The 12,278-nt window shown below is 45.5% G+C and overlaps 1 protein-coding gene across 4 annotated transcripts in view; it reads left to right on the top strand.

Annotated features, from left to right (window-relative positions):
* Positions 1–1,286: 1,286 nt before the first annotated feature.
* The window catches only part of fam110b (family with sequence similarity 110 member B), a 51,111-nt gene continuing 40,119 nt past the window's right edge, over positions 1,287–12,278 (top strand). For all 4 annotated transcript variants that reach the window (XM_068339917.1, XM_068339918.1, XM_068339919.1 and 1 more), the window contains exons 1-2: positions 1,287–1,415; positions 11,073–11,755. In XM_068339917.1, coding sequence (XP_068196018.1) covers positions 11,633–11,755 — 123 coding nt within the window. In that variant the 5' untranslated portion in view covers positions 1,287–1,415; positions 11,073–11,632. The remainder of the gene's footprint in view (positions 1,416–11,072; positions 11,756–12,278) is intronic.

Below are 12,278 nucleotides of genomic sequence, written 5' to 3'. Positions count from 1 at the left end.
AAAAGAAAGAAACTTACTTTATTCATCCCCCATGGGGAAATTATCTTTACACTCTAGACCAAACATATATATGTTAGACATTTGTACATGTGTACAGGCCCCTGCAACAAACATATACACACTAGGGGGCTGTAAGCATACAATTAGTAAATGGGGAGGCAGAGTGATGGGCAGCGATTTCGCGGTGCGCCCTGATTGAGCAGCTTGTAAGGGGATGGCACCTTGCTCAAGGGTACCTCGGCAGTGCTCAGGAGGTGAGCTGACACCTCCCACAGTAAGCTTACACTCAGAAGATGGCTGGGCGGCAGCCAGCATTGAACCTGCCGATCCAGTGATCATAGGACGACTCACTCTGCCAACTGAGCCACTGCTGCCCCATTGATGGAGATCTACTTCATATGTGTGCGAATGCTAATGACCAATGGGGAATAAGATGGACATGAGGAATACTGAGGTAGAACCTGGGTTGGGATGAAGTAAAGTCATGATGTTACGATGGATGTGCTTTGCCCCTCATGTGAGCCTCCAGCTGACTGAAAATTTCAGCTTTTTAAAATATTTTTGCTTGTTTAGGTGTAGTATTTGTATGTCTGTTTAATGTTCTATAACATGTTTTCTTGGTGTGTATATACATGTTGTTAAATGGTGAATTTATATGTTTCCTTGCTTGATTGATGCAATTTCCTTTGGGATTAATAAAGTATCTACCTGTCTGTCTAATTTAAAAATAGTTATGTAAATGCATGAAAATAAACATATCAGAAGACTCAATATCAATTTAAATACTTACATGCCCCCACCCCACCCCACCCCGTTCAGCAGCGTCTCACTGTCCTTTTGCAAAATCGGTTTTTTTGGGTAGCTGCTTGAAGGAAGTAAGAATAATACCCGTAACGATGGAATTGTAATCTTCAAAATAAAAGCAATTATTTTACGAAATATATCTTTATTTGGCTGTCTCACGAAAGGCAGAACAATGCCAGTGTTTAAATAACATTTAATGTCATACTATTATTATTTTTGTAAATGTATTATGAAATAGTTCCAGACGGATACAAAGGTGAGAGGGATCGCTAATGGTTGTGTACATCTGTATGAGAGAAGACAGCTATGCTGCGTAAGATAGAGCAGTGTATCAATTTATTGATGCAGTAGGAGAGGACTTAAAGGAAAAGAGCGGATGACCCACTGTGGCAATCTTGAGTTGAAAAATTAAATGTAAAATATAATATATAAAATAAAATATATAAAACCAATGTGTGACCCTTATTGTGAAAGTTGTTACCGGAAAATCCTAGTCTCCCACCGTTTCGTCTGAAAGTGGAGCTGCTCCCTGGGACGAGGATGCTGTCAAGCTAAACACGTCTACCTAGCAGAGAAAACCTTTGTAGCATCTGACTCGAGCTTGTTAGCAGGTAAGGATTATCAGTTTCGTTAGGGGAACGTGGTCTAATATCCCTTGTCCGTCATGACCGATACGCTGTTGAATCTATTAATGGCATATCATGATCTTTTTTCCTCCATTTCTGGTCGTGTCGGATTAAGGCTATTGTTTTTCATAACGTTACTGTCACGCATCCAACAACTAACACACATCTGACAAACTCAACTTCCGTCCGGTTAATTGACATGTTAAACTAAGTGTTAGCTTTAGAGCTAGCTGCAGTTCAGGAACACAGACGGTACTAGAATACATCCGTGGTTATGGTTGTGTGCGGGGGGGTGGGGGTACATTTCATTGCACAACCACGAGCATCAGAGTACGGATGAATAAATGTGTGCACATGAAGAGTCAAGGGCAGTAATCGTGTTAACAACTACTTGCGTGAACCCTCGAACATAAGTCAAAATGCATTTACTGTATATTCAAGGCGTGCTCTCTTTAAATAAGAAACAAATTTTACATTTTCAAACAAATGTAAAATTACTCTATTGTCTTGCTTCTACTCATATGTGTACGTTATACTTGTAATTCTTGTCAACTAATAATGTCGTTAGGACTTGAGCACTAATCAGCACAAAGCCCTTTTTTCTGCAAGGAATTGCTATAATAATAATAATAATAATAATATAGTTATTATTATTATGAATAATAATAATATAGTTATTATTATTATTATTATTATTATTATTATGAATGATATTATTATTGTTATGAATAATAATAATAATTATTATTATTATTAGGGAACAAGCACAAAGCAGTGAGTGGACCTTTTTGTTTGTTGAAAAAAAATTAATACAGTCTTCTTCTTTTCCTTTCGGCTTTTCCCTTCAGGGGTCGCCACAGCGAATCAATTTCCTCCATCTAGCCCTGTCCTTTGAATCCTCTTGTCTCACACCAACTACCTTCATGTCTTCCCTCACTACATCCATAAACCTCCTCTTTGGTCTTCCTCTAGGCCTCCTGCCTGGCAGTTCAAAACTTAGTATCCTTCAACCAATGTATTCACTACTAGTGGGAACATTTTTACAATAAAACAATAATATCAGACTTCATACCAAACATATGAAAAGAATAAACAGCTACCTTGTTCGATGGAGCTAATGCTACACTGTTAATGTGGAGAGCTCCAGCTAAACAATAGCCAAGCTAGCCGAGCTTTTGCTGCAACACAATGTTCACGGTGATGTCATGTATGCTAGCGCATATTCCTTGTAGATTACTTTATTACTTGAACATCAACTTTTATTGCTCTAATAAAATGTAGAAATTAAAGTTTTAGATGATGTAACTTTCCAGAGTTGCAAACATCCTGTTGCGAGTGTTGGACACCAGGAACCAAAACCAGCAGGACATCCATTACGGTACCGACGCCATCCTGACCTCCGTTCAGTCTGTAATCTGGTGGAGAGACTTTTTTCAAAATCATCCGTACAGAATAAGATCACAGCAGGGATTCAGACCGTCTTCATCAGAGGAACATTAATAAACTCAACAGAGTCTGCAGCAGAAACACAACTGGATAGTCTGATGATGTTTCATTGTTGTTTTGGCCATAGATTGGTTGTTGATTACGTACTTGAGCAAGGCTGAAAGGAAACTTAACAAATGTGCAAAGCGAAGCTTTAATTTTATCCTTTTCAGTTGAGAGTTGCCCATTTTTTCGATGAAGGTGCAACAGCATTTAGAAAAGTATTCACCCCTTGCTGTTTGCTAACGGACGGACGTTGCAAATATAAGAGTTTCCTTTTTGGCCGAAGCAGTCATTGTGTAAATGGACATACTTTTTGCATAGCCCACATTCATTGGGTCTGGCTAAGTAGTACTTCTCTTTTTGAGACGCAATCCTTTTCTCTCTTTCAGTAGGAGTTTCACTCAGAATTTGTTGTCATTTTCTGTCTCGTTCTTGCTGTTTGGACTCTCTGCTCAAAAACATGAAAATTGTTGGAACATTGTAAAATTATGTTAACTCTTATAGGTATTTCATGTCCATAGCACATGCCTTACGCCATATTGTTCAAGTGATTCCTTCTGGCAGATGCGCCGTGATTGGCGGGGTACCGTGATTGGTTGGGTGCTTGATTGACAGGTAGTGGGTGGAGTTGGTGACAGTGTGTCAGCGTGAGACTTTCAAGTGAGCTTATTCAAATACAGTATATAGTTGGGGGGGTGTTTCCTCTGGACATGTCCAAACCATCTCAGTCTGGCCTCTCTGACTTGATCTCCAAAACCTCCAACATTTGCTGTACCTCTGATCCATCCTGGTCACTCTCAAAGAGAACCTCAGCATCTTCATCTGTGCTACCTCCAGCTCTGTCTCCTGTCTTTTCCTCAGTGACACTGTCTCTAGACCAAACAACATCGCTGGTCTCACCACAATTTTGTACACCTTTCATTTTAGCTGAAATTCTTCTTCTGTCACACATCACACCTGACACGTTTCTCCATCCACTCCATTCTGCCTGTACATGCTACTTCACCTCTTTTCCCCACTCTCTATTGCTCTGGACTGTTGACACTAAGTACTTAAAATCCTCCACCTTCTTGATCTCTTCTCCCTGCTGGGCTTGCCTTAGCTATTCGCCACGTCGCCATAGGCGAAGTAAATTACATATGGCTACAAGATTTTCAGCTTGTGTAGCCATAGTGGCGTTCTTGTTTTTAGAAAAAAAAGACTAAAACATTCAACTTTTTTTTTCCGCGAAAATCTCGAGCGATAACAAACTTTTTCTCTCGCTAGCGCCGCTATTTCCGTTGGCGCATTTCCCTCATCGCATGCCGACGGCGCATTTCCGTGATGTTGGCTTGTGCTGACGGCATCGGGTCACTTCGGCTATTTCCATCGGCTATTTCCACATGCCGGGTAGCACTGCCGCCTCACAGCACGGCGGACCCGGGTTCGAGTCCCGCTCTGTGCGGAGTTCGCATGCTCTCCCCGTGTCTGCGTGGGTTCTCTCCGGGTTCTCCGGCTTCCTCCCACCTCCAAAAGCATGCGCTTCAGGTTGATTGGCTGGTCCCGAATTGCCCGTAGGAGTGAGTGTGTGTGTGAGTGGTTGTATGTCTTTGTGTGTGGCTCCGCGGTGCACTGGCGTCGTGCTCATAGTGTCCCCTGCCTCACGCCCTATGCCACTGGGATAGGCTCCAGCTCCCCGTGACCCGCTGCGGCGGATATAGCGGTGGTCATATGACAATGAATGAATGAATGAATGATTTCCACATGCCGACGGAAATAGCACACATGTACTCTGTCTTACTGCAGCTAACTTTCATTCCTATCCTTTTCCAGGACAAACCTCCTCCTCTCTAGGTTCTCCTCCACCTGTTCCCTGTTTTCACTACATATCACAATGTCATCTGCAAACATCATAGTCCATGGAGATTCCTGTCTGACCTCAATGCACGGCTTCACTACATAGTGCATTTTTAGTGGATAGTCACGTGATACTGTACGCGCATGCTATTGGCTGACAGCATCCGTGGGTGTTCTGCATTCCGACTCACGACTCAAGTTCCGACTAACGGCTTTTCTTTAATACAAAAGTGTTTTAACAGTCTGTAAGAGTGTGAGAAAAGGTCATATTAGGTGGTTTAATATTAGTATGGGGAGGGTTCATGAACATATAAATTACCGTAAATATTAAAGTTAATAGTTTGTCGCTATATCGCAGAATTTAAGTTTTCACGGGTGGTCCTGGAACTCATCAACTGCGAGTTACAAGGGATTACTGTAATTGAAACATCTTTAAATTGGGTGTGGCATGGTAAGTCCATTTTGTGTTAGAGCTCTCCTGCATGGGGCTTTAGTGGTGGTCGGTTGTACCTGTAACCTTTCTTCAGTCCGTGATTGCCATGACTGAGAGAGGTATGTGTAAGGCACAATGTCCTTTTCATTGAAGTTAAACCTGAATATGAGTGCACATGATAGTGTCTTTTGGCCACTGCCTGGCCAAAAAAGTTTCCCCCGGGATTTAACTAAGCAAATAGGTACAAACCCCATATTGGATAATTACTGCATAGTCAATTATCATTCATTTGGCAACAAGTTTTCTAACCCTAGCTGGTGCAACAAGATACTTCTTGGTTGTGGAAGAGATGTAAGTCTGTTTGAGAAGGGTCAAATCATTGGGATGCATAAAGCAGAGAAAACATCTAAAGAGATTGCAGACATACTAAAATTGGTTAAGAACTGTCCAAGGCATTATTAAAAACTGGAAGGACTGTAGTGATCTATCGTCTTGGAGGAAGAAATGTGGCCAGAAAAAATCCTGAATGGTTGTGATCGGTGATCACTTAAATGTTTGGTGAAATCAAACTGAAGAAAAACAGTAGAACTCACGACTATATTTAACAGTGAAAGTACAGTACGTAAAAGCATTTCCAAACACAATGTGAAGGGTGCTCGAGGGATCAGAATCAGAGAATCAGAGTCTTTATGTGTCATACTGACACACGTTTACATATGACAGTACGAAATACGTCTCTGAAGTAAGTCTGGTTGATAAATAAGATAAGTTAAGAAAAGATAGGTTAAAAATGTAAGGTAAATAGGAGAACAGATAAAAGTTAAGAATTGTAAAGTGTAAATTGAAAAGTGTAAATTGAAAAGTGTCTGAACAGCAAAATCTATTTACAGTGTAGCAGCTAAGTATGTGGGTGCTCCATCTATTGCACCTGATGAAGCGCCATATTGCACCAGATCCCCATGTGTCTGTGGTGACACTCGGGGCGTCGTGAGGGTGACTACAGAGCACCACAGGAGTTCAGCTGTCTAACAGCCTCTGGGAAGAAGCTGTTCCTCAGCCTGGTGGTCCTGCTCTGGATGCTTCGTAGTCTCCTGCCTGAGGGGAGGGGTTGGAACAGACTGTGTGCTGGGTGGGTGGGGTCTCTCATGATGTGGGTGGCCCTCCTTCTACACCTACTTGTGTAGATTTCTGTGGTGGTAGGTAGGCCACTCCCTAAAGTCCTCTGTGCAGCCTTCACAACCCTCTGCAGAGCTTTCCTGTCAGCTGCAGAGCAGCTGCTGTCCCACACGGTGATGCTGGTGGTGAGGATGCTCTCCACCGCACCCCTGTAGAAGGCCTTCAGGACGGCACTCCCCAGTCCAGCACGCCTCAGCTTCTTAAGGAAGTAGAGCCGCTGGTGGGCCTTCCTGAGTAGGTAGGAGGTGTTACAGCTCCAGGTGAGGTCCTCAGTGAGTTGAACCCCCAAGTATCTGTAGCTGGAGACCACCCCCACAGCTGCTTCTCCAATGTGCACGGGGGGAGGGGAGTGTCTCTTCCCCCTGAAGTCCACCACCATCTCCTTGGTCTTCCCTACGTTGATGCAGAGGTTGTTGTGTCTGCACCAGTGCACCAGGTGCTCCACCTCCTCTCTGGATTTGGACTCATCATTGTTGTGGATGCATCCCACCACTACTGTGTCGTCTGCGAACTTTACTATATGACAGCTCGGGTGTTTTGCTGAACAGTCATATGTCAGTAGGGTGAACAAGAGGGGGCTGAGCACGCAACCCTGTGGGGAGCCGGTGCTGAGGGTGATGGGGGAGGAGACCGTGTTGTTGACCCTGACAGTCTGTGATCTGTCTGCCAGGAATTCCAGGACCCAGTTCCCTGTGGTGGCAGACAGTCCCAGCTCTAACAGTTTCTGCACCAGGGTCTGGGGGATGATGGTATTGAACGCGGAGGTGAAATCCAGGAAGAGCAAGCGGATGTAGGAGTCCTTGCTCTCCAGGTGGGTGAGGGATGTGTGGACCACAGAGGAGATGGCGTCGTCGGTGGAGCGGTTCCTCCTGTAGGCATATTGGTGGGGGTCCACCCTAATGTCTATGGAGTCCTTTATGTGTGCCATGGCCAGCTTCTCAAAGCACTTAATGACTATCGGGGTGAGGGCCACCGGCCGATAGTCAGTCAGCTTCTTTGCCGAGTGGCGTTTGGGGACTGGGACGATGGTGGCGGACTTCAGGCAGCTGGGGACCATTGCTAGCTGCAGTGAGGTGTTGAAGATGTCTGTTAGCACCTCTGCTAGCTGGTGGGAACAGTTCTTCAGCCCTATCCTGGGACGCCGTCGGGGCCTGCAGCCTTGCAAGGGTTAATCCTTTGCAGGGTCCTCCTCACATCCTCTGTGGTCACACTGAGGGGCGTGTTGTTGGGTGTTAGTTTGGTGCTTGGGGTTGGGGTTGGGGTCCTCAAAGCGTGCATAAAATTTATTGAGGGCATCTGCTAGGGAGGGGTCTGTCGGGCCCTGTGCATTCCTGGTGTTAAAGTTAGTGATGCATTTGATGCCCTTCCACATGCTCCGTGGGTCCCCTGAGGTCAGTTGACCATGGTTCTTTTGAGCATAAGTGGATTTGGCCTCCTTTATGCCCTTATCCAGAGCCCTCCTCGCTGCCCTTAGTGCCCCTGCCTCCCCCACCCTGAAAGCAGCATCCCTGGCCTTCAGCAGAGCTCTCACCTCTGCATTCAGCCAGGGCTTCTGGTTCGGGTAGACGGTGATCGTTTTGGTGTTGGTCACATCGTCCGCACACCTAGAGATGAACCCGAGGACAGAGGAAGTGTATTCCTCCAGGTTCACCTCTCCCCCCTGTGTGGCTGCCTCCCTGAACATCTGCCAGTCTGTGTGTTGGAAGCAGTCCTGGAGCACAGGGGCCGCGTCCTGGGGCCACACAGTGACAGTTTTCCTTGTGGGTTTGAGGGATTTCACCAGGGGATGATATGCTGGGGCCATCAGGATGGAGATGTGGTCTGATAGGCTGAGGTGTGGTTGGGGGAGGGACCTGTATACGCCGCGTAGGTGGGTGTACACACAGTCCAGCGTGTTGTCCCCACGTGTGGGGATGGTGACGCGTTGGTAAAAACTGGGCAGTGTGTCCGTCAGTTTATCGTGGTTGAAGTCCCCTGCTACCACGTAAAATGCCTCTGGGTGCCTGGTCTGCAGTGAGCTGATGGTGTCGTGCAGCTCACGTAACGCTTCGTTTCCGCTAGCGTTAGCATTAGCACCCGGCGGGATGTAAACTATGGTGACGAACACCGCAGTGAACTCACGAGGCAAATAGGGTGGCCGGCATTTAACAGTCACGTGTTCTATCACCTTGGAGCAGTAGCTCTTGGCCAGTTCACTATTTGTGCACTAACCCCTGTTCACGTATGCACACAGTCCTCCCCCACGTGTTTTCCCAGATCGATGGTCCCGGTCCGCTCGGAACAGCTCTAATCCATCGATCTGGAAAGCGGAGTCCGGCATGCTGTTGTTCAGCCAGGTCTCCGTCAGGCCGACCACAGAGCAGCTCCTCATCTCCTCCCAGACCCCCAGCCGGAGGCGTAGCATGTCCATTTTATTGTCAAAAGAACGGACATTGGCCAAAAAGAGTGAGGGGATTGGTGGTCTGCTGGATTTTAGCTGGGTTAGCCAGCCAGCCTTCTTTCCTCTTCCTCCGGGCACATCGCGTCCTCTTGCCAGTCCGTCCTCGAGCCCCCCCACGCCGCTCCTCCTCCGTTCTGAGTATCGTCAGTCTGCCGAGAGTAGCTTTCACCATTGGTGAAATTGATGCCGTTTGGTTGTTTCTGATGAAGTACAGTTCGGCTGGGCTGTACTTCACATTTGTTGTTAAACTGCTGTTCAGATTATTGGGATTGGGACTGAACAACTGTGTAGCCTTAAGAAAACCATTAATTGGTGAGGCTAAACAGAAATAAAAGACTTCAAGTTACTGGAGAGCATAAAGATTGGACTTTGGAGCAATGGAAGAAGGTCATGTGGTCTGATGAGTCCAGATTTACCCTGTTACGAAGTGATGGGTGCATCAGGATAAGAAGAGAGGCAGATGAAGTGATGTACCCATCTTGCCTAGTGCCTACTGGACAAGCCTGTGGGGGCAGTGTTATGATCTGGGGTTGCTGCAGTTGGTCAAGTATAGGTTCAGCAACAGTAGTGCTGTTGTAGACTACCTGAATCAATTAAATGACCAGGTTACAGTATTCCCTCACTTATTCGCGCATCAAGATGCGCAGCTTCACCACATCGTGGATTTTTAAAATTGTATATATATTATATATTGTCTTCAATGAGATGTAAATTTCATCTCATCGAGGCTGTAGAAAGAAAGAGTGGCGTTTTTATATATTTTAAACAAGGAAAATCAAAAATACAGCAGAAGTGAGTGCAGGTAGTCCTCAGTTTACGAACATTAAAGTTACGAACAATCAGAAGTACAGGACGGCAGTGGCTCAGTGGTAGAGTGGGCGGTAGAGCAGGTCATCCTGTGTTCCTAAGATCGGCGGTTCGATTCCCGCTTCCCCCCCCAAAATAACCTGGAGTGTGAGCTGACAGTGGAAGATGTCAGCTCACTTCCTGAGCACTGCTAAGGCGCCCTTGAGCAAGGTGCTGTCCCCTTTACAAGTTGCTCATTTGGGGTGCTCTATAAAGGGGCTACCCAACACTCTACCTCCCCCTGCATGCCTACAGGCCCCTTTGTGTGTGTGTGTGCTTGTGCTACAGGGGCCTGTACAAACTGACATGTATGCATGTATTTGAAGTATTTACTAACTAGAGTGTGCTCTAAATTTCCCTTCGGGGAAATCAATAAATAAAAATAAGTAACCTGGATATTCAACCCTGCTTGTCAGTCACAACCCCTACTTAACTGCACTACTGATGTGATTCAGCGCTTTTTATATAAAGTTGGCTTGACTTGACGACTTGACTGTTGTTGTTGAATGCGCTTAAAAACTAATTGAGAGTTTTGTGTTGGTTGACTCATCTCTGTAACATCACATGACAGTTGGGGACAGTTCCTCTGCATTTGTAGACCAGAGTGATGGTCTCGCTCTTCAAGAAAGAGCGACTTGGGGAGTAGTTGGGGAGACTGTCCCCAACTACTGTTGGAGGCACCAGTCCATATGCGGACCTGGATGAGGCATGCAACTGCATCTCTGGCAGTGTCTTTTGTGGACTGCTCTGAGGGTAGTGGGTTCAAGTCCCTGTCATGGGGCTGTCTGATCCCTGTATGACTGAAGCAAGAGCTTGGTTAGTACTGCTGGAAGTAAGTCAGATCTTTTGCAGAGGCTTGCCCTTTATCACCGGTATTCATAATCTTTATGGACGGAATGTCTAGGTGTGGCCAGGGGCTGGAGGGAGTGTGTTCTGGGGATGATGTTGGCCTGTTGGTTTCATCAAACCTGGACCTTCAGCGTGCATTGGGGTGGTTTGCAGCTGACTACAACATGAGTGGGATGAGGATTAGCACTTCCAAATCCGAGGCCATGATTCTCGACCGGAAAAAAGGTGGTCAGTCTGCCCTCTCCAGGTCAGTGAGGAGTGTTTGCCCCAAGTGAAGGAGTTCAAGTATTTTGGGGTCTTGTTCACGAGTGTGTTTGTGTTTGTTTTTGTGCGTGTGTGTGTATGTGTGTGTGTGCGTGTGCGTGCGTGCGTGTGTGTGTGTGCGTGTGTGTGTGTGTGTGTGTGTATATGTTTGTATAGAGTATACTGTATGTGTGTATATGAATGTAAATTTTACCTTGCCTAACTAATCTATGTTGTTATGTCTCAGCTGCTACAATTGTTCCTAGGTGTATGTTGGCAAAGCTTAACTTTAAATCTGTTGGCTCTTTCTTTCTCTTTTTGTGCACTCCAGAAACTGTGACAAGCTGAAGGATGAGGTGAAGTGGAGGATCAGAAGCAGTTGGGCTTTCTTTTCCCACCAACCATTGGCCTTGTGGAAGCAGGAAACAATGCACTGAAAGACTTTTACTCCTTTCTTTCTTCCACTACACTTCATTGTCATTTCAATTATTATAATTAATTATAATTATTTTTTTTCAATTTCTCTGTTGATTTGTGTGACGAATAGGTTAGTTGACTGTCAATACCACAAACCATTTAAGCTTTTAAGCAACAGCCAATGAAATCAGTTGTTAAGGTTGTGGAGCTATATTAATGCACCTGCTAACAGATTACATCAACAAAATAATGTGCTATTGTTTTTAAATACAATACTCCACTACTCTTTTCTACTATAAAATATCTCTTGGCCTCGCAGGTAATGTGTGCAGCTGGAAGAAATAACTCTTTCTAGACTCTTTCCTTTCCAATTTGAGTCTACATGTTTTGGGGGGATCTCTGGTGCCCCCGGCCTCTGTCAACTTCCCTCCACCCGCTGTCACCACGGCCAGCCACCCCAGTCACCTTGTTGCCATGCCAACAGAGACACTGCCTCCAGTCTTGCCAGAGAGCAAGGCAACTGGCCCTATGACACCCTTCAGTTCTTCTGTACCCCTGCGTATCCTCCATAAAGGCCCTGAGTACTTCAGAAGACAGGTACTGTTTCATTACTCTGTGTGTGTGTGTGTGTGTGTGTGTGAGTGGGTCTGTGTGTGTGTATTAGAGCAAGTGCGAGAGACAGAGGACAATTCAGTAACGTGAGGCAGGCAAGAGGCCTTGCTGTAATTTTTACATTCTTTTAAGCCGTTGAACTGGCAGCAGGTTGCTTGATGTAGTGCTGTTAAGTGAGTTTGGGGCTGTCTGCTGTGTCAAATGACAATGTATTCATCAACGGAAAGTGAATTAGACTAGCTGTCACCGTTGTGGAAAACATTTTGCTTGTTTACATTGTATTTTTCACTTATGCGGGCATTGGAGGAGTTCACAAACTTCCTGTGGATTCTGCCGGTGTTTGTTGGGTGTAGGATGGATTTTTCACTGCTGTAGATCGACGCTGGTCATTACTGCTGTGCTGCTCAGTACGGAGAAACACCTAGAGCAGGGGTCAGGAATCTGTGGCTCTTTTGATGACTGTGAGTGGCTCACTGATAATTATTTAGATGAATTTAAAATTAAATTT

The sequence above is a fragment of the Antennarius striatus genome, chromosome 18 (genome assembly GCF_040054535.1).
Source record: "Antennarius striatus isolate MH-2024 chromosome 18, ASM4005453v1, whole genome shotgun sequence".
In the NCBI taxonomy this organism is placed as follows: Eukaryota; Metazoa; Chordata; class Actinopteri; order Lophiiformes; family Antennariidae; genus Antennarius; species Antennarius striatus.
Note: the sequence above shows the minus strand (reverse complement) of the source record. Positions and strands in the feature narration are given on the sequence as shown.